Source organism: Suricata suricatta, chromosome 1 (assembly GCF_006229205.1).
Source record: "Suricata suricatta isolate VVHF042 chromosome 1, meerkat_22Aug2017_6uvM2_HiC, whole genome shotgun sequence".
Taxonomy (NCBI): domain Eukaryota; kingdom Metazoa; phylum Chordata; class Mammalia; order Carnivora; family Herpestidae; genus Suricata; species Suricata suricatta.
The window spans coordinates 150,948,473-150,971,719 of record NC_043700.1 but is presented as its reverse complement, the minus strand read 5'-3'; the positions used below and the strand labels follow the sequence as shown (position 1 = coordinate 150,971,719).

The 23,247-nt window shown below is 37.6% G+C and overlaps 1 protein-coding gene across 2 annotated transcripts in view; it reads left to right on the top strand.

Annotated features, from left to right (window-relative positions):
- PAICS (phosphoribosylaminoimidazole carboxylase and phosphoribosylaminoimidazolesuccinocarboxamide synthase) overlaps window positions 1-16,934 on the top strand; it is a 28,758-nt gene extending 11,824 nt beyond the window's left edge. For both annotated transcript variants that reach the window (XM_029945550.1, XM_029945546.1), the window contains exons 4-10: window positions 4,338-4,516; window positions 6,254-6,433; window positions 6,533-6,646; window positions 7,314-7,397; window positions 9,461-9,641; window positions 11,362-11,520; window positions 16,343-16,934. In XM_029945550.1, coding sequence (XP_029801410.1) covers window positions 4,338-4,516; window positions 6,254-6,433; window positions 6,533-6,646; window positions 7,314-7,397; window positions 9,461-9,641; window positions 11,362-11,520; window positions 16,343-16,509 — 1,064 coding nt within the window. In that variant the 3' untranslated portion in view covers window positions 16,510-16,934. The remainder of the gene's footprint in view (window positions 1-4,337; window positions 4,517-6,253; window positions 6,434-6,532; window positions 6,647-7,313; window positions 7,398-9,460; window positions 9,642-11,361; window positions 11,521-16,342) is intronic.
- Window positions 16,935-23,247: the final 6,313 nt, after the last annotated feature.

The window sequence follows — 23,247 nt, the reverse complement described above, 5'->3', positions numbered from 1 at the left end:
TTTTTAATTACTTTCCTTATAAGCAAGGTTATGTTTCTAATTAAGGTAGAAATTAGAGTGGGAAGGACACCAGATGAGAATTAGTAAATCAGGATTCTAGTTTTCTCATTGTCAGTCATAAGCAAACTGTAAAATACTGCAAAAATAATAGATATAAGTAATATTATTTCTCCGTGGAAATAATATTCTATATACAACACCTGAGTTATAAAATGTGTGTTTGGTCTCAATACTTAAGAATCAAAACTTAACCTTTTAAGTCTTGGTTCTTCCATCGAAACCTACTGTAATTACATCTAACTGTGTTAGTAGACATAGATAGGTATAAGTCTTGCAGTTGCTGAACCACAGATGAGGAGCTTCACAGCCTTAATACATGGATGGTCCCAGAGATATGTGAGCTGATTAGTTGTCAGACACAGACATTTTACTTCACAGTATTAAGTGACATTTGCTACTTGGTAGGAGTTCTTTTTCTTATTGTATGCAGTCAGGAAATTTGCAAGATGATGTGTACTAGAAGCAGTCATCTAAATTGAAATTTTTTTTAAATTTCTGTATAAGATTACTCATTATCATAAATTGATTCTGTGCCTTCAGTTCTCTTAGATGTGAGGAAGGGTTTTCCTCTGAGTAAAAGTTACAGTTGTTTATGTTTAAAGGATAGATTTGGACACTAGTCTTTCAAGCTTGGTAGACATAAATATGACTAATGATTAACAGATCAAAAAGGGAAAACTCTTGAAGCTAGGCATGTAGTTAGTACTGCCGCAAGTTAAAGACTGACTTAAATTATGTGCCGATTCATGAGCATGAGCTCAATCATTCTTTAAAGGTTAAAATGATTATTAGACTGTTATTTTTTTCCCTTGAGTTCCTATTCATGTAGCATATTACAATTCCCTATTTCATTAGAATTGTACTGGTCAAGCACAAAGGGAATACAGTTTTGAACAGTACAGGTTTTGAAACTGTTTCAGGCACCATTGCTGATTGGCAGCATGACCTAGCTTGTCAAATTACTTAACTTCTTTGTACCTCTATTTCTTTCACCATAAAATGCAATAATACCTACCTGAAAAATTTTGTAAATGGCACCTACTTGAGAAATTTTATGTATGGTTAAATAAGGTAACACATAAACCACTTAGCACATTGCAAGATTTCCATAAATATTGATTCCTTTCATGTATGGGTATATGTATGTGTGTATATAAAGATAATACAGATATATATACAATGAAAGATTTTTTTTTTTCTGATTAGAAAAAACTTATCTTCGAGGATTAGATTGGGATTGGAGGTACTAACATTACAGCCTGAAGATGAGCATTATTATGTTAAACCCACGGGTTTCCAGAAGCTGTTCCATTCATGTTAATGTGTAAGGACTCATGTTAATGTGTAAGGACGCAGGTTTGAGACAAGAAGGGCACACATTGCCCAAGGCAAGAGGGACCACCCTTGTAATACCCTTAACATTCCTAAGGGCAGGCCTAGGTCTACTCTGATTGGTTAACACTCTAAATATAGTAATTGGATAAACCTGTTGTCAAAATATTGTATAATAATGATTAGATCACTACCTGTGTCACAATTTCCTGTAACTCCCCCTTCCCAAACTCATAAAAGCCCTACCCTGCCTTTGTTTGGGGCTCTCAGCATGGACGCCGGTAAAGTCTGTGAGCCCGAGTTTAGGCCCCGGAGAGCCTAAACCCGTAATAAAGCCCTTTGCTTTTGCATGCGTGACTCGGTCTCCCTGGCGGTTTCTGGTTTTTGGGGACAATAAAGAAATCTTGGGTATTACAAATGCTGTACTATTCCCTTGTACTGTGATGTAACAACACTTCTAGGAGAGGCAGTATAGCGTAGTGGTTAAGTGGGTAGCCCAGAGTTGAAATAGTGTTGATTGGAAACCCTACTTTATCTAGTACTAGCTGACATAATTACTGTGCCTCTGTCCTTATCTATATTGTTGAATGTTTGTTCCTATTACCTATCTTCTCAAATATTATGAAGATTAAACAAATGAAACAAATTTATAATGCCTAACCTAAAGTAGGTCTTGTGACTTTTTAAAATTAAATTGTGGTGGAGTATCTGGCTTGCTCAATTAGTGGAGCATGTACTCTTGATCTCAGGGTTCTGCGTTCAGGCCTAAGTTGGGCATATAGCTTACTTAAAAATGTAAGGGATGCTTGGATGTCGGTTGAGCGTCCAATTTGGCTCAGGTCATGATCTCACGGTTTGTGAGTTTGAACCCTGCATAAGCTCTGTGCTGACAGGTTAGAGCCTGCTTCAGATTCTATGTCTCCCTTTTTTCCTGCCCCGCCCCTGCTTGTACTCTGTCTCTGTCTCTCTCAAAAATAAACATTTAGGGGTTCCTGGATGGCTCAGTCAGTTAAGCAGCCGACTTCAGCTCAGGTCATGATCTTGTGGTTTGTGGGTTCGAGCCTCGCATTGGGCTCTGTGCTGACAGATAGCTCAGAGCTTGGAGCCTGTTTTCAGAATCTGTGTCCCCCTCTCTGACCCTCCTCTGCTCATGCTGTCTCTCTCTCAAAAATAAAAACATTAAAAAAAAATAAAAAATAAACATTTAAAAATATTTTTAAAAAATTAAATTGTGGCTAAAGATATATAATAAAATTTATCATTTTAACCATTTTTAAGATTTTATTTTTAAGTAATCTCTACTGCCAACATGGGGCTTGAACTCATAACCATGAGATCAAGAGTTACATGCTCTACTGACTGAGCCAGCCAGGCACCCCTAATTTTAATTATTTTAAAGTATAAATTTTGTGACATTAGGTATGTTTAGTTTCCTGTTTTCAGAACTGTTTTATTCTTAGACAGAAACTATGTCCCATTAAACAAAAGTCTCCATTCTCCCTTCCCAGCTCCTGGCAATCTCTATCCTACTTTCTGATTATGAATCTGCATTTCGAGTCCCTGCTTTCATTTCTTTTCAATACTGCCATTTGTCGAAGTGTTATTACATGGTAGCACAAAGTGTACTATAGCATTAACGTGATTAAAATATCTCCTGGAAACCTGTATAGGTTAACATAATAATGCTCATCTTTAGGCTTCAGTGTTAGTACCTGAAATACCTAAAGGTGGAGTTGATCGATCATATGGTTCATAATATATAACTAGTATTAGAGAGGTTATTTTCCAAGGCCTCCAAATAAAATAGGTCCCATCACAAGGTAGCTCTTTATCTTCGTTTTCCACTAACGGTTGAGTAAAAGAGAAGGGAAAGGAAGAACAAATGTTTTCTTTGCTCCTGGCCACATTGGCCACAGTTCCTTTTGCTACCTATTGGATACTTTCTTTCAGGGATTATTTTCTTCAGATATTAAGAGAAAAGGGCTATCCCAAATGTAGGGCTATATCTGATTGTGATAAGTAGGTTGATTTTTTAAAAATTTTTTAATGTTTATTTTTGAGAGAGACAGTGCAAGCAGGAGAGGGACAGAGAGAGAGAGGGAGAGAGACACAGAATCCAAAGCAGGCTCAAGGCTCTGAGCTTTTAGCACAGAGCCCGATGGCTGGGCTCAAACTCATGAACCACGAGATCAAGACCTGAGCCAAAGTCAGATACTTAATGGACTGAGCCACCCAGGCATCCTGTAGATTGATATTTTATAAGGCCCATGGACTGGATAATACTGGACTATCAAATATGAGAATCTTATAAACAAATCTGATTTAAAGGCAATTAATACTACTTAGATGAGTTATATGCCTAATACAGTTAAGTAAGCAATAGCAGAGGAGCCGCTCAATAAGTATTTTTTGAATGTATGAATTAATAAATGGTAAAGATTCTGAGACCCAGATCTTATGATCCACTCTATACTTTGCCATGCAACATTAAAGTGAAATACTGCTAAAAGTTTGATAAGTATTAAGAAAGCCATATTAATAATTTTGTTTTCCTACTTTGACTTTAAAAAAAGATTACATCTAAAGGGGAGCCTAGGTGGCTCAGTCAGTTGGGCATCAGATTTCTACTCAGGTCATGATCTCATGGTTCATGGGTTTGAACCCCATGTTGGGCTCTGTGCCGACAGCTCAGAGTCTGGAGCCTGCTTCAGATTCTGTGTCTCCCTCCTCTGTGCCCTTCCCCTGATCACACTCTGTGTTTCTTTCTCTCTCAAAAATAAACATTAAAAAGATTTTTTTAAATTACATTTAAGGATAATGCATTTGGCTAGATAACAGTTTTTGTTTCATTTTGTTTTGTGTAAACAGTAGAGTTTTATTATGCCTCAGATCTACCTTTTTAAACACCAATTTGATGTTTTAAAAAAATTTTTATCAATGTATAGGTATCAAAACTGCTTTCACCAGAAAATGTGGGGAGACAGCTTTCATTGCACCTAAGTGTGAAATGATTCCAATTGAATGGGTTTGCAGAAGAATAGCAACTGGTTCTTTCCTCAAAAGAAATCCTGGTGTCAAGGAAGGATATAAGTTTTACCCACCTAAAGTGGAAATGTTTTTCAAGGTAATTATTTTATTATTTCAAGGTATTATGTTATTGTTTTACTGTAACATAGCAACAAACTTATAATCTCAAAATCAAAAGATTTAACCATTATCAAAGCTTTTTGTATTACAGTTATCACTACAGAAATATGTCAATAACGTACACTTCTTTTAGCAATGATAATTCAGATTTTTAAAAGAAAATATTTATGAAACTCCATCTTACTTTGGTTCAGATCATTACCAAAATGAATGAAGTTACTAGGAAGAAAAGTAACAATTCAGAAACTTAAAATTTTTTGTTGAAGAATTTGAAGTACAGGCTAATCAAGGGATCTTTTTATATTCAAATACAGAGAAAACTATTACCAATCTCTTATAAGTGAAAATATAATAAAGATGTAGGAATCAGTGGGTATAAATTTGTATTTGTTTTCTTTATTGAAACTGCTTTTCTCTTTCCATCTTTGTTTATGCTGTTGAGCAAAGTTCCAACATCAGAAGAAATATCAGTGTAACATTTATAAACAGTTAACTTAAAATTGCTGCTCAGCCTTTTGGCCCAAATCAAGTGTAATCAGTGAACTGCATACCAGTTTACTGCAGTGAAATGTTTATATTATGGTTGTCATAAAAAGCAAGAATTCATAAAAGAAAACTTTGATGTGAAATTGGGACACTACATAGAATAAAATGAAAATTTTTTAAGTCTCGGGTTATCAAATAATAACCCTAAAGACTTGTAGTCTTGTATAAATTCTTATCAAAAATGAGGTTAGGAGCAGTACCTGGCTGGTTAGTTTGGTAGAGCATGCAGCCCTTGGTCTCAGGGTTATGAATTCAAGCCCCACGGTGGGCATAGAGATTACTTAAACTATTTAAAAAGAGAGAGAGAGATCAGGAGATTATGAAAACTGCATCCTAGAAAGATTTAGTGGACTAAAATGTCTTTTGACCTTACTGTCTATGTTGACTCAGAAAAAGGAAATAAAAACTACAATCTTTTGTTTAAATTAAAAGAGCAATTTTTTTCCAAATATTTTATGACCTAGAGTAAGTTACTGAGTATCTTGAACTTCAAAGTAGCTATTAAAAATAGACAAATTGGGGTGCGTGAGTAAGGGAGTGTAAGCAGGGAAGGGGCAGAGAGAGAGGGAGACACAGAGTCTGAAGCAGGCTCCAGGTGCTGAGATGTCAGCAAAGCAGGCGCTGAGATGTCAGCAAAGAGCCCAATGCATGGCCCAAACTCATGAACCGTGAGATTATGACCTGAGCTGAAGTCAGACACCTAACGGACTGAGCCACTCAGGCACTCCGACAAATAAACTGTTTTTTTTTTTTTTTTACAATAAAAAAGAAGAAAATAAAAGTATACAAATTAAAAATAATTGTTGGGGCACCTGGGTGGCTCAGTTGGTTAGGCATTGGACTTTTGATTTCCGCTCAGATCGTAATCAGGCCTGTGGTGTGAGAGATCAGGACTGTGTTGGGCTCTGGACGGACAGCATGGGGCCTGAATGGGATTCTCTTGCTCTCCCTCTCTCTCTGTCTCTCCCCAACTTGCTCTCTCTCTCAAAATAAATAAACTTTAAAAAATGATTATTATGAATTAAAGGGTTATTTTAATCAAAAGTTAAGTATTTAGAGAAAAATATTTTTGAGGAATTCATGCTCAAGGAAAAAAGGACTTCAGTTTATCTCAAAAGTTTAAAATTTTTATATTTAAATTAATTGTATTCCTATACTTTATTTTCAGGATGATGCCAATAACGATCCACAGTGGTCTGAAGAACAGCTAATTGCTGCTAAATTTTGCTTTGCTGGACTTGTTATAGGCCAAACTGAAGTGGATATCATGAGTCATGCTACACAGGCTATTTTTGAAATACTGGAGAAATCTTGGTTGCCCCAGAACTGTACACTGGTTGATATGAAGGTACGATAAAATGGAGGTTTGAGAGTAAAGATTACAACTGAGAAATGTCTTTAGTTGTAAAGTTTTGAAAACTTTTCTTTGGTGATATGCTGTTTCTAGATTGAATTTGGTGTTGATGTAACCACCAAAGAAATTGTTCTTGCTGATGTTATTGATAATGATTCCTGGAGACTCTGGCCATCGGGAGATCGGAGCCAACAGAAAGACAAACAGGTGATGCTTCAAGGGTTTTTTTTATTCTTTGCAATATCTGGCTGGGATAGAGGTGAATGGGGAAATGGGAGGAAAAGAAAGGGCCATTATCGTTCCCTATGTTAAGAGGTTGAGTTGACAGCTACTTACTTTTTAGGATAAATATGTCTTAAATTTCCTGTACCCTGAAAAAAAATAATAATAGTAGATTACATTTACAAAGCAGATTTCTCACTTATTATGACCGTCACATGGGCAAGTATTATCCTTGTTTGGCAAATTGAAAACTAAGGCACTGAGAGGATGATAGATATCTTCATAATTATAAGTGGCAGATCTGGAACTCTATCCCAAGTGTTCTGGATCTTATTAGGATGCATTTCTGCTCTGTCTTACGAAAAACAAAATTAGGGCAAATGCTCTCCATATTTCATCCATAAGAATTATCAGGGCAGTTAACTGTAGTTGCTAGTGTAAGAATCACTTAATGAAATGAAGTGAAAATACAAGTATACTTCACAGTCTGAACTTTTTCTCGTTTAATTCAAGAAATGGATTTATAGACTTACACATTTTCAGATACATTCCTTGTGCAAGCTCTTCATAATCTACTCAAAACTCAGAAATCAAATAATTTCAGCATTACTAATAGAATTTTGTATTCTAAACTTTCTATCCTATTTTCTAGTCATATCGCGACCTCAAAGAAGTAACTCCCGAAGGGCTCCAGATGGTAAAGAAAAATTTTGAGTGGGTTGCAGAAAGAGTAGAGGTAAAACTTTTGTAGTAAACTCATACTGTACTGTGTTTTTCTCCAAGAAAATCTTGCTTCAGAAAGGAAAATAAAAGTGAGAAGGTGCAGTTACTTTCTTTTTCCCAGTGGTTTTAGAAAAAGGAGCACCTTTAATTAATAGACACTGAATTATCCTCCGTGACATACTAAAATTACCCTTGCTGTAAAACTGGCCAGTACACTCCCAAATTCTGTTGGAAAATTAGAATCCTTGTTTCCACTGTGCCCTTACATTTCCCATCCACCTCTCCACTGCTCCTGTGTTTCATTAGCATGGGTTCTGTGAGCAGAGTTCAGAATTACAAGTCTATCTGATATTAAAATGTCACTTTAAGGGGCGCCTGGGTGGCTCAGTCGGTTAAGCGTCCGGCTTCGGCTCAGGTCAGATCTCACGGTTCGTGGGTTCAAGCCCCGCGTCGGGCTCTGTGCTGACAGCTAGCTCAGAGCCTGGAGCCTGCTTCAGATTCTGTGTCTTCCTCTCTCTGACCCTCCCCTGCTCGCACTGTCTCTCTCTGTCTCTCAAAAATAAATAAAAAGCATTAAAAAAAAATTTAAAATGTCACTTTAAGATTTATGGTATTTTCATTATTGTAATTACATGGAAATTAAATGTGGTTTGTGGTTATCCAGTGGTCATAGTTACTTTTGAGTACATCATGTCCATGGAAATTTTTAATTCCAAGCAACTAACGTATAAAAGATATAAATCTTTTTTATAGATTATAAATTATTAGCTTAACAAAGAGGTCTAGAAACTCAATTGGCTGATTAGGCCTCAAAACTTCCATTTAGGGGAGCCTGGGTGGTTCAGTCGGTTAAGCCTCCGGCTTCAGCTCAGGTCATGATCTCATGGTTCGTGGGTTTGAGCCCCTCATCGGGCTCTGTGCTGACAGCTAGATCAGAGCCTGGAGCCTGCTTCGGATTCTGTGTCTCCCTCTCTCTCTGACCCTCCCCTACTCATTCTGTCTCTCAAAAATTAAAAAAAAAATGTTTCCATTTAAACAGAATGTATGAAAAATCTTAGGATGAAGTATTTTATTATACTTCTAATGTTTTTTTATTTATCTATCTTAGAGAGAGAAAGAGAGCAAGCAAGGGAGGGGTAGAGAGAGGGAGAGACAGAGACAGAGAATCCACAGCAGGCACTGAGCTGTCAGCACAGAGCCTGACAGCGCTTGAACTGATGAACCGAGAGATGATGACCTGAGCCAAAATTGCATGCTTAACCATTTGAGCTACCCCGGTGTTCCAGGATAAAATATTTTATGTTACAGCTTCATGAGTATTAACTAGAAGAGTTGAGTATTTATCCTCGCTTTGCATTATAATAGTAGATGTGATTTATCTCATTAAAAAATGTTATTCTTGGGGTGCCTAGGTGGCTCAGTTGGTTAAGTATCCAACTTTGGCTCAGGTCATATCATGGTTTGTGAGTTTGAGCCCCGTGTCAGGCTCTGTGCTGACAGCTCAGAGCCTGGAGCCTGCTTTAGATTCTGCATCTCCCTCTCTCTCTAACCCTCTCCTGCTTGTGCTCAGTCTCTCCCTCCCTGTCTCAATATAAATAATAAACATAAAAAATTCTTTTAAATGTTAATCTTTATGGACCCTTGGGTGGCTCATTTGGTGAGCATCCTACTTCGTCTCAGGTCATGATCTTGCAGTTTGTGAGTTTGAGCCCTGGGTTGGGCTCTGTGCTCACAGCACACAGATTCTCTGTCTCCCTCTCTCTCTCTGACCCTCTCCTGCTCACACTCTGTCATTTTCTCTCTCAAAAATAAATAGACATTAAAAAACTTTTTTAGTGTTACTCTTTAGCCTTAATTATGAAGACCACTTTTCTTTATATATAGAGGTTATTTTGGAAAAGAAATCCTCTATCATATTGTCCTATTGCATTAAATTTGGTCTACTGAGAAAGAAAATATTCTGTCCAGTTGTAATTTTACTATAGCTCTGTAAACTGACTATTCTTACGGTATTTATTTCTGTATTTGTCCATTTTTGCCATCTTGTTTTGCGTGTCCATGTTTTTTCTTTTCCAGTTGCTTCTGAAATCAGAAAGTCAGTGCAGAGTTGTAGTATTAATGGGCTCAACTTCTGATCTGAGTCACTGTGAAAAAATTAAGAAGGCTTGTGGAAATTTTGGCATTCCATGTGAACTTCGGGTAACATCTGCCCATAAAGGACCAGATGAAACACTGAGAATTAAAGCAGAGTATGAAGGTAAATGTCATATAACTAGAGCATTTCAGGAAGTTCTGATTTTGCCAAATATTTTATGCTTAGAAAAATAATGCCAAAAAAGAGCTATGCCACATTTCCAGGGGGGGAAATATGGTAGCCTAGGCTTTTCACTTAGAAAAGAATGGCTTAGGGAGAAAGATGAAAATGCAACATTGCCACACCAGAACTAATACAACATTGTCTGCCTACAACATTCAGATTTTTCTTTAATGTTAAAAATAAGTAAAAGATTAGAGCCCCCTCCTCAAATAAAGAAAATGCAATATGGAAGGAAAATACAAGCTAGGTCTTTACCTAATAAGTCCCTCAAGTATTGTTTCTGATAGCACCAACAGAAAATAGGCCCCACATCAATTCTGGGAGGACTGAGGTTGAAATAGCAGAACCTCTCAAATATGTTTAATAGACAGCCTTTCCTAGAAGCAGTTAAACATGAAATTAAGGAACAATTTTAATTTTTTAATTTTTGTAATTTTGTTATTTTTATTTTTTTAAGTTCATTTATTTCTTTTTGAGAGTGTGTGCAGGAGAGGGGCAGAAAGGGAGGGAGATAGAGAATCCCATGCAGATTCGGCACTGTCAGCATGGAGCCCAACATAGGGCTTAATTTTACAAATCATGAGATCATGACCTGAGCTGAAACCAAGAGTTACACACTTAACCAACTGAGCCACCCAGGTACCCCAAGGAATAATTTTAGAATTTAGTATGTAAAAGAAATGTCTTGATGGGATAGTATTGATCTAAAATAACGGAGTCCTAGACACCTAACCAAATGTTTTTCAACCAGGAAAAAAAAGTTTATTTCAGTATTCTTTCTACAGGTAGTTGTTAAGTAAGGAGCATAGTTATTAAGTTTTGTGGGCAGAGGTACTGAGATAGTTTCTAGCCTGAAAGCCTGAACTCTTTCTCCAGAAAAATGTAAATACATAAAATTTTGTATTTCGGGTTGGGAATCTGTATTAAGAAACAATGGCGGGGTGTCTGGCTTCGACTCAGGTCACGATCTCACAGTTTGTGGTTTCGAGCCCCAAGTCAGGCTCTGTGCTGACAGCTAGCTCAGAACCTGGAGCCTGCTTCAGATTCTGTATCTTCCTCTCTCTAACCCTCCCCTGCTCGCACTGTCTCTCAAAAATAAATTAAAAACATTAAAAATTTTTTTAATTTTAAAAAAAGAAACAAAGGAATAACTTACAAATTTATCAAAGAATGAAATGTTGAAGGGTTATGTTATAAAGTATATTGAGGAGTCTTAAATATTTGGGTACTATATTATTGAATCTGTCTGCTTTTGTTCATAATGTGACCCTGAACCTCTCGTCCCCGTTAATGAGGTCTTCCTGTACCCTGTTGTTTAAAGGACACCAGGACAGACCCTAGTTAGCATGGTGTCATTCTTTGTTCCAGTGAGCCTAAGCAGCCATAATTGAAGGGGCCTTTGAGCAATTCCCTTACACACTCTGATACTCCCTATGTACTATATATCTCAAAGATGGCCACATCTCTTCTCTCTACATTGTTACTTGAGATCTAATAGGCAGCCGGTGAAATACGTATTTTGGATGTATATGTAATAATAGTGTCTTTTGCTTTTTGTGGACACTGCTAATAAAGGAACTGAAGGAGTTAAGGCACATAGACATTTTGTTTTAACCTATCTTAAAATCTCCTTTCAATTACATGTTTGTAATTTCTCTAGGGGATGGCATTCCTACTGTATTTGTGGCAGTGGCAGGCAGAAGCAATGGTTTAGGACCAGTGATGTCTGGTAACACTGTATACCCAGTGATCAGCTGTCCTCCACTAACTCCAGACTGGGGAGCTCAGGATGTGTGGTCTTCTCTTCGACTACCCAGTGGTAAGATACATTGAATCTTTAAAACTGCTAAGAAATTTTGAACACACAAAATAGTAGAGAATAACAATGAAATCTCATGTACCAATTACTCAGTTTCAGCCTTTAACATCTTGTTACATCTGTATGCCTTCCCTGCTGGATTATTTTCAAGCAGATCTTAGATACAGCATTTCATACTTAAGTATGCTTCTCTAAGCAATAAGAACTTTTGTTTTAAAACATAACCATGTACTCTACATGGAAAACCTGACAGACCCTACCAGAAGCCTACTAGAACTGAACCGTAAATTCAGCAAAATCGCAGGGTACAAAATCAATGTACAGAAATCAGTTGCATTTTTATACACCAATAATGAAGCAACAGGAAAACAAGAAACTGATCCCATTCACAATTGTACAAAAAACCAAAAAATACCTAGGAATAAATCTAACCAAAGATGTAAAAGATCTGTATGCTGAAAACTATAGAAAACTTATGAAGGAAATTGAAGAAGACACAAAGAAATGGAAAACATTCCATGCTCATGGATCGGAAGAATAAATATTGTTAAAATGTCAATACTACCCAAAGCAATCTACACATCCAATGCAATCCCAATCAAAATTGCACCAGCATTCTTCTCAAAACTAGAACAAACAATCCTAAAATCCGTATGGAACCACAAAAGACTCCAAATAGCCAAAGTAATATTGAAGAAGAAAACCAAAACGGGAGGCATCACAATCCCAAACTTTAGCCTCTACTACAAAGCTGTCATCATCAAGACAGTATGGTATTGGCACAAAAACAGGCACATAGACCAGTGGAATAAAATAAAGAACCCAGAATTGGACCCACAAATGTATGACGATTAATCTTTGACAAAGCAGGCCAGAGTATCCAATGGAAAAAAGACAACCTCTTTAAACAGATAGTGCTGGGAGAACTGGACAGCAACATGCAGAAGAATGAAACTTGACCACTTTCTTACACCATACACAAAATGGATGAAGGACCTGAATATGAGACAGGAAACCATCAAACCCTAGAGGAGAAAGCAGGAAACAACCTCCTTGACCTCAACTGCAGCAACTTCTTAATACATCTCCAAAGGCAAGGAAATCAAAAGGAAGAATGAGCTATTGGGACCTCATCAAGATAAAAAGCTTCTTCACTGCAAAGGAAACAGTCAACAAAACTAATAGGCAACCAATGGAATTGGAAAAGATAGTTGGAAATGACATACCAGATAAAAGGCTAGTCTCCAAAATCTACAAGGAACTCACCAAACTCCACACCCGAAAAACAAATAATCCGGTGATGAAATGGGCAGAAGACATGAACAGATCATGATCTGAGCTGAAGTCAGATGCTTAACCCATAGAGCCACCCAGGCACCTCAGAATATGTCAAATATGTTAAGTGCTTGAGCCCTCTATCCTGTTCCAGTATGGACTTGCTTCTCTATAGGCCTACTGTCATGCTATTGTCTTAGGATCTCTGTTTACCTGGACATGCATTTTGCCCTTCTCTAGTCTTGGATATTCTGTTTCCTAAGTCCTGTGTCTTCCCCTTTCTCTGTTTACTCCTTAATTTTGTTGGAGAGCATTCTTAATTAACTCCCTGAGGAAGGGGTACAGATGGTAAACTTTTTTGACACCTTATATATTTATAACATTTTTATCATAGCCTCACACTCCACAGTTTAGAAATGGGATTCAGGGTTGAAAATTATTTTCCTTTAGAATTTTGAAAGCATTACTCCATTGTCTTCTATAATCTAGAGTTCTTATTTTTTTTAAATGTTTTATTTTGAGAGAGAGAGAGAGACAGCATGAGCTAGGGAGGGTCAGAGGGGCGGGGGGGGGAGACACAGAATCCAAAAACTGGCTCCAGGCCCTGAGCTAGCTGTCAGCACAGAGTCCAACATGGGGCTTGAACCCACAAACCACGAGATCATGACCTGAGCCGAAGCCGGACGCTCAACCAACTGAGCCACTTAGGCGCACCTATAATCTAGAGTTCTTGAGAACTCCAGTACCTTTCCACCATTCTAAGTTGGTCTTCACGTAACTAATAATTTCCTTCCCCCTCCATTTTCTCTCTTTTCTCATTTTTGGATTTATTATTCAAATTTGAACCATTCTGATTTCTGTGTTTTCTATCTCATATTGCTTTACTTTCTGAAGTATTTCTTAACTTCATATTCTGGCCCTTCTATTGAGTTTTTCATTCTAGATATAGAATTTTTAATTTCCAAGAGCTGTTTTTTTTGTTCTCTGGTCTTCCCCGTTCCCCCCATCCTTTTCTTGTTTAATCTTTGCAATAACATTTTTTATCTCTCTGAAATTATAGTTTCTCATTGGTTCTTTTTCTCACCTATCTGGTGTCTGGTAACCCCTCGCTGTTCTTACTTTAGAGTGCAGCATTATAAAAGACCAGTGGGAAGGGTGTCCAGTGGATGAAACTTGTCAGAAGTGGGCTCCACTATGGGGTGATCTGGAAGGGTTGTTCTTTGAATGACCCTTCACCTCACATCACTGTCACTTCATCTTTTCTCATGTGAGACCAGAATTACCCAAAGAATCTTTTTAGTCTCAGTCTCCTCTACCTGGAGGAATAAACCTGGCTGCCAGCTTTCTGGAATTTGGTGATTTTAACATGTATAGAAACTAAATCCCCTGTTTTCACTATTGCGTCTCTTGCCTCCACTGTATCTGGTACTCTCTAGGCCACAGAAGTCTGGACCAACGTCTGTTTTACCTCTGATTCTGCTATGGTGCAGAAGGGGCAATTGCTCATGTACATTGAATGGGGCAGGGGATCTGATGGCCTAACTGCTTCTCGACTTTGAGCCAGGCCTCTTTTTAGTTGTTTTTTTTTTTGTTTTGTTTTGCGGCATTTTTCACCTCCATTTCTCCCTTTAGAGGTATCTGGTGCCACTAATTCTACACCCTTTGCATGAGTTTTTAAATGTTGGTCACATTGCTTTTACTTTTTCTCTGCATCCAGGTTAGGATAAAATTTTCCTGTTTTACTAAGTTAACACTCCATTTCCATTTTAGCTGGCAAAATTTTATTGCTATATCTCCTTGTTCTTACATGTTTATCTCTATTTTCTTTATTTCCTTTACTGCTGTTTTTATTATTTAAAAAAAATTTTAAAGCTTTGGCAGATCATTCTTAGTTAATTCAGGTATAAATAGGATGCCATTAATAAAAATATTTTTATAGCTGGACATATTTGGTCTAGTCAGGAAACCTATTAAACAAACTTTTTAGTATAATACTCAGCTATTTACTGCTGTTTTTATACAGTCTTGGGGATACACCTTGTGATTAACCCATCTTTAGATCTTTAGCCAAATACCTGATTGTATCAACTACTCTAGTGAAAAATTTACTATAGCTACAAATGAAAGTATAACTAAATTTAAGCTAGAGGAATAGTATAGGTATTACCAAGAGAGTTTAGAAAAGGGGGAATGTGATGAGCAAAACTTTGGCAGTTTTTATCTAGTACTATCCAAGGAGAAAGGGAATCCAAAGATTTGTGCATTCTGATCACTGGAATTAGGGATAATCTTTTGGGGGAAAAGTTTTACAGTGGCCTTTGTAAAATCCTGAAAACTGTATTTCTCTTTCTATTATGGCATGCTCACTAGACAACCTAACTTTTTGGTAATTAAGCTTTCCTGATATCAGAAGGTAGTCCTGAGCAGTAAGCCCAGGTATTTCAGACTAGAGTAGAACTGTGTACCCAGAATACAACTACTACTAACAGTTGACATTCACTGAGCACTTACTATGTGCCAGGCAGTGCTTCAAGCACTTTATCTGTATTCATTTATTGAATCCTCACATGAGATAACCACTAGTTATCATTTCCATCTTAATAGATAAGGACACTAAAATTAATATTAACTTGACAACTGTCACATACTGTGTGGTGGAGCTACATGAATTGATTTATTAGTACAAAGTAATAAATTGACCCTATGATTTATACTTTATTCTTATTGGGGTTAGTGGGAGTCAGAGCCAGATGAATTCCAAGAATACTAGAAATGAAGCTTTTAGATCTGTAGCCTATTAGCACTTGACTCAGGACGACACAGAGGCAGTAATACCACCCCAAGAAACTGCCTGAGCAAACATGTGCCCCGCAAGGAAGTTACTTTCCTACTATACTGTCTTTTTTAGATCTTATTAATATTGAATTTACATACTGCCTTATATTTGGTAAAATTTTTTCTTTGGATTTAACTTTGTTATTGCTTAAGTATTTAGAATGGTTTAATTGCAAAGACAGAAGTAGCAGCTAGAAAATTATCAAAAAAATTAACATCAAATTTGTTTAAGAACACGTGCTTCTGTCTACTTGATTTTTGTTTTATTTCTATTGCTGTTCACCAGGGATTAAAAGGTTTATTGTATGTGAAAAGAACTTTCAAACAGTTGAATTTCTTTACAGTGGATTCAATGAAAAGAATGATAGACAATGCATATAAAATAGCTTTTCATGGTACAGAAATATTATCCTTTTACAATCCACTTTACCACTCTGGTAGTTGATATGGAAATTCCTCCTGCGGATTCTACTTTGGACAATGATGATACAGTAGCTTTCTATGATCTTTGGTTAACAGGACTTCTCTGAGTATAAAATAGTTTACTAAGGGGGACCTGGCTGGCTCAGTTGGTAGAGTTGTGACTCATGATCTCGGGTTATGAGTTTGAGTCCTGCATTGGGAGTAGAGGTTACTTTAAAAAAAATAATTTGCTAATGGTGTTTTCATTATTGACAGCTCAGTTTTCTGTGTTTTCTTTTTGAACCACTAGGTCTTGGCTCTTCAACCATACTTTCACCAGAAGGATCAGCTCAGTTTGCTGCTCAGATATTTGGATTAAACAACCATTTGGTATGGGCCAAACTGCGAGCAAGTATATTGAATACATGGATTTCCTTGAAGCAGGCTGACAAGAAAATCCGAGAGGGCAACTTATGAGAACATCATGTTTTTTAGGGGTTTTTTATTGTTGTATTTTGGAGAAAAACTAGATTTCTTCAGGGAAAAAAAATCAAGCAAGATGAAAAGTTTTTAAATCAATCAGAAAACAGAATTTACTAGTGAATAAATGCTTTCCTGTATTCATGGGTTAGTATGCTATATGGACATAATTATTAATATTTCTTTAAAGGAAGTGAAATTACTGTAAGAATACTTTTAAAATCTCTTTAGCTATTTATGGTCGTTGTTAGGTAGATAACATAATCAAATGTATTTCTTACATGCTAGTAATATCCTGTTGTCAAGCTCTAAAATTACTACTTGACCTGTATCTCAGTCTGTAAGTTTTAGAAAGTTAAAATGGGTGTATCTTAGAGCGATAGAAAAATATAGTCCTCTTTTACATTATGATCTTTAGAAAATCCTAAGGGCATGGTGTTTTATTTGCAGTCAGTATCTCAGAATAGATGTGTATTTAGCTATAGACAGATGCTGCTTTGGTTTTGCTTGTTTTCTTAAGAAAAGTTGAGATGGGTGTTGGGGATAGGGAAGACAAATGAAGTAAGATAAAGGGATACTGTGGATGCTATGGAAAGGGGACTTTTTCTGAGAACTTCTCTGATGGGTGTCGGGGCAGTTCCCCAGGGGAGGACAAGAAAAGTAGAGTGTAGGTCAACTTTGCCATTCCAAATGAAAGATTAGTAGATCATACTTAGCTATAATGGGTGCCTCTGTGGTCCTAAAATTCTTTTAATTCTGATAATACATGTTTTAGCCAAACTAACAACCCTCAGCATAACATAATTTTCCAAAACTGGAATCTCCTAGTTGATAACCATTAAGTATTTTCTTTCTTACAAAAGAAGTCTGAACAGGGTACCCAGTAAGATTCACCTCTAAAGGAAGAGTTGTTACTGAAAGGAGTTAAAGTTCATCAATTTATAAACCACATTTGGAAATCACTATTAGGCTGTGTAGTCCTGAAGACTTTTTTATAGATCACGTAACTTTAATCTGAATGTTCATGAACCCCTTAAACTTCCAGGTAAAATTTTACATATATGTTAACATTTATAAAAATGGAACAATCATAGTTTTTACCCAAAGGATCTGTATCCTCAAAAATGTTAAGAATCTCTGGGGTGCCTGGGTGGCTTAGTTGGTTAAACCTCCCGACTCATGATTTTGCTCCGGTTATGAACTCACAGTCATGAGATGGAGCCATGCGCCAGGCTCAGCTCTGGGAGTGGGGCCTGCCTGCTTAAGATTTGCTCTCCCTCTGCCCCTCCCCCGCTCATTCTCCCACTTCCTCCTCCCCCACACCTTCAAAATAAACGTTCTTTAAAAATGTTGATCTCTGCTACATATCAAATATGGAGAAGACCTTTGCAACTGGCTTACACTGTCTATACCTTTTCACCTCCCTCTCAGCTGCTCTCTCTCATCATTTCTTTTACCTGGTCTCTGTGGAGTGGGGTATGATTGACCTAACCAGTTCTTTCTTGGACTAGACACCAAGATACTCAAACCTCAATCCTGATGTTTTTCTTACATTATTCTTTCCCCTTGAGTGTTGATGTTTCCTACGCAGTCTCTCAATTATTTGCCAGTAATCAGTGGAGTAACTCCTTCAGCTAAAACTAGTATTACTGATTGCCAGCTCTGTGTTTGTAGTCCTGTATTTCTGTCGGAATGCTTTAAACTTAAAAATTTTTTTTAATGTTTTATTTATTTTTGATAGAGCATGAGAGGGGGAGGGGCAGAGAGAGAAGGAGACACAGAACCGGAAGCAGGCTCCAGGCTCTGAGCTAGCTGTTAGCACAGAGCCTGATGCGGGGCTCGAACCCACGAACGTGAGATCTGACCTGGGCCGAAGTCGGAGGCTTAACCGACTGAGCCACCCAGGCGCCCCTGGAATGCTTTAAACTTAATTTGTCTTCCGGCTAGCCTATTAACTCTGGCTACACTCACTGCCCCAAATCAAAAGTGTTATTTCATTCTTGATGTTTTTCTCTTAAATTTCACAGCTCACTTATTACCAAGTTTTTAATTTATCTTGTTTACCCATCATCTGTACAAAAGCCTCAAGTGGAGGTCAAATTCTACATTATTAGGCTGATCTAGGTCTTCATTCTGTTTTGAAGTTGTGCAGGACTTTACAACATAAACTTACAGTCGCTTTTGCAATATAGACTCCTTTGAAAATGAATGCCATTGACTCTCTGTCCCTAGAAATTACACACAAAATTTACCAACAGATTTCATTGGTTTTTGGTGTTCCCCTGAAGCCTACCCATGGTCTGTAGTTTGTAGTTTCAGAATCACTGATGAAACTCATTAAGAGAACTTGCTTTACATAATTTTTCGACTAGCACTTAATCTGTCCCTTAAGTTCTTAGAATGAACTATTAAAATCTATTCTATTACTAAAATCTATTTGTTAGTTACTAGAGTTTCATCTTCACTGTCTCTGAAACCTTTCCAAATCCCTCTAGCTACAGTGGCTACAAGTAGTTCTTTGTTGGGTTGGAAATTCCAAGAGAGCAGAAAATACAATCTTACACTTTCTTTCCTTCCTCACATTGCCATGTGCTATGCCTGTCTGCTAGAGATGGGAGAATTATAAAAAATCATGTTCTGCTTCATTCTCTTCCATTAGTTCATAAGAACAATTAAAAAGATGTGATTTTAACATCTTTAAACTTCGGCTTCATGACTTCTGAGTAGTCATTGGCTGCAATTTCAACTCTTCTATCCCTACATAGCAAAACTTCCACCTGTTTTTGTGTAGTACATGAAAAAATTTCAAACATTGATGTAGACTAGTGAATAGGACTGACCTTTTTTTTTTTAAGTTTTTGTTTTGTTTTGTTTTGATAAAGAGAGAGCAAGCAGTGGAGGGACACAGAGAGGGAGACAGAAGCCCAGGCAGGTTCCTCACTGCTAGCACAGAGCCCAATGTGGAGCTTGAACTCCTGAACCACAAGATCATGACCCAAGCTGAAGTCAAGAGTCAGACACTTAACAGACTGAGTCACCAGGCGCACCAAGACTTACCCTTTTTAATGGTCATTATCCATTTCACTATTAGTTTTATAGAATATATGTATCCTTGGTAGTGTTTTTTATTAGTACTAGAGTATTTGTTTGAAAGTATTTCAACTGTTAAATAAACTTACTTATACAATCTACCTGGTTTGCCATCTTTGGGTGTTTGTACTTCGTGGGCTTGTAGGTAAACATAAAAAAGAAGAAGAAAAATTTCTCCAAATAATGTAATACTTAAGCCATGTTACAATTGCTGTTGCTTTAATGCCTTCTGAAACTAGCCGAATAAAAGACAAAGATAAGTTCTTGTGTGAAGCTGTATTAATTCATCTATTCATGAAATACATGTATTGTCTGGTTTAATTCTAGGCAGTAAATAGAAACAAGGCCCCCACTGTCACAAAATGTTACTGGGGAGAACAAACCATGAAAGATCAGGTAGAGTTAGGGAAGTATAAATGCATATGAAGACAAACCAGCGTGATTGGACAGAGCTGGGAATAAGAGGAAGCTTTCTGAGTAGAGCACAGCAATGATGTAAAAGAGCAAGCTATGCAAAAATATGGGGAAAGAGCTTACTAGACTAAGAACGAAGTAAAACAGCTTTGCCTATGCAAACATATGCCACTATTGCTGGAGCTCTGGTGAGCAAAGGTAAGAATGGAAGATGATGTAAGCAAAGGCTAGATCACTTGGGGCCTACAGGCCACGCTGAAATGTGAAAGGAAAAAAACACTGGGAAGTTTGAACAGGTGCATGGCATGATATTTAACATGTTTTTAAATTTCTCTGGCTATTGTGTGGATAAGTCTGGAGATTTGTTAAGAGGCTATTATAGTTCAGGTGAGGGAATGATGTGACCTTCAATAAACTGTCATGCCTCAATGCTTCAATGTAAAGTGAGACCAATACTACCTCCCTCCTACTGTTAAGAGAATTAAATCAGCATATGCAAAGTATATCCTGACAAATATATTACGTAACATTCCTTTGGCAAATTGTAGAAGATGAAATGAGTGGAACAAATTCACCATGAAAATTACCTTGAATTTTTAAAATTACCTTGAACTTCATATTCTGTTCAGCTGATTTCATTTCTAAAAAATAGGGGGAAAGGTAGGGAATTAGCATATTAATTGGGCTTATCCATCTTCAGCCCAGCAGTTCTTGGGAAGCCAGTGAAAATGTTTTAATGATGCTTTTTTTTTTTTTTTTTGCATTAAACACTCCACAACCTCAAATTACTTGGCATGGAGTTGTTCATCTAGCATTGTGGTACAGTGAAAATAGTAGAATGGGAATAAAAGGATTTTCTTGGGACCATCACTCTGAGCCTCACTTCTCATTTGTAAAGCAGGGCTAAATATTTTTTCTGCCTGCCTCAGAGTGGCTAAAATGACCCATACTATATATGTAAGTTGCTCAGAAATCACAAATGACTAAATTCATTAGTGCAAAAATAAGGTTTTGAGGACCGATTATGTGCAAGATCCTTGGGTTGCAACAATGAACAAGATCCATTTTCTGCCCTCAATATTGGAGTCTTCCGAGGACAATTTTCAAAACACTACATTGTCCTAACCTGGAGTAAAGGAGCAGAAATTATGAGCACACAAAGGAGGAGAGGATTTAAAGAACAAATATATGCTGTGAGTAAAAAGGAAGGACTCGGGAAGGATTCTTAACTCCCCAAACTCTATTCTCAAACCCTCTTTACCTTAATTTTCTTCATTGAATTTATTATCACTGGATATTGTATATATCTCTCCCAATTAGAAAATACATTCCATGAGTACACTGGTTTGTCTCTCTTGTTGCTAATTGTATACCTACCCAACTAGTAGAATGCTAGAAACCAGCACATATGAAGCATTCAGTAATATTTGAAAAGGATAAATGTGCAAATTCCCATAGGTATGGCAACAAAGGGGGAACTAAATGTTAGAGAAGTGTAACATACAAGGAGACTAGGGAGTAACAAAAGACTATATAGGTTGGGAAGGTAGCAAGCAGAGGCCACATTGTGAAGGGCCTTACATGATAGGCTTCTGGATTTCATCCTGAGGATAGAAGAATGGCATCACATAAATGCTTTAAAAGATGACTCTGGTTTGGAAGAATTGTCTCAAAAATGGCAGACAAAATTTACATATTTATATCCTATTTGCCACAAAACTCCATTAAAATTACAAAAGAAACAGAAACATAGGATCCATAGAATTCTGAGGAATTTCTATAAGCTGCATAGTATATGGTATCAGACTAATGAAGAAACCAAAATTGTGACTCTTGTAAAGTCAATGTTCTAAGAAGTTAGAGAATCACCACTAAGGCAGCGGTTCTTAACCTTTGGTGGGTGGGGCTGTTGTATAAAACAACTTTGGAGAATCTGATGAGAGCTATGAAACCTTTTCTCAGAAAAGTTCATACAAAATTTCGGGCATATCAGATGTCATCTGGAACTCCCTTAACCCCCTGAAATCTAGGCATAATTAGCTTAAAATCTGTGATAGTTCCACAATCACTGAAAGTCCACAACTCTTCCCATGATTTTTACAAATTTACAGAGATTATATCCTCCTGAGCTAGAGTTCACTAGACCAATAGTGCTGTTTTTACATTGTGCTATATTGACCAGACATGAAATATACCAGATACCAATGGACACAACCATGAGCTGGACAATACCTTTTGCCCCGAAGGAACTCAGATTAGGGGAAACATAAGCAAAAACTCATACCAACTATGTGGCAGGCAGTGTGCTAGAGCTTAAGGATAGGGCGGTGAATGAGGGTAAATATGGCCTCTGGCCTCATGGAAATGACAGTCCATATAAAGAGACAGGCCTTAAATTATGAGTGCTCAGAAGCAAAGAACTATATTAGAGAGTAATGGGGAATGTTACCTAGTCTGCAAGGTCAACAAAGTAACTTTAAGAAAAAATTTTTAAATTTTTAAACACTTTTTATTTTATTTTTTGAGAGACAAGAGAGAACCTGAGCAGGGGAGAGAGAGAGAGGGAGACAGAATCCAAAGCAGGCTCCAGGCTCTGAGCTGTCAGCACAGAGTCCAATGCGTCGAGCCCACAAATGCGAGATTATGACCTGAGCCAAGTCAGACACTTAACCGAATGAGCCACCCAGGCGCCCCTTAACTTTTTAAATATATTTTTAAATACTTATTTTATTTTTAAGAGATAGAGCACGAGCAGGGGAGGGGCAGACACAGCAGGAGACATACAGAATCTGAAGCATGCTCCAGGCTCCGAGGTGTTGGCACAGAGCCTGATGAGGCGCTGGAACTCATGAACTGTGAGATCATGAGCAAAAGCGGGCTGCCCAACAAACTGAGCCACCCAGGTGCTCCTATTTTTTTCAATGTTTAATTTTGAGAGAGAGAGAGAGAGAGAGAGAGAGCGAGCGGAGGGAAGGGCAGAGAGGACAGAATTCCAAGCAGGCTCCAGGCTCCGGGCTGTCAGCAGAGTCCACAGAGCCCACTACAGGGCTCTCACTTAAAACTGTGAGATCTGGGGCGCCTGAGTGGCTCAGTCGGTTAAGCCTCCGACTTCAGCTCAGGTCAGATCTCATGTTAGTGGGTTTGAGTCCCGCATCAGGCTCTGTGCTGACAGCCTGGAGCCTGCTTCCGGTTCTGTGTCTCCTTCTCTCTGCCCCTCCCCACCCATCCTCT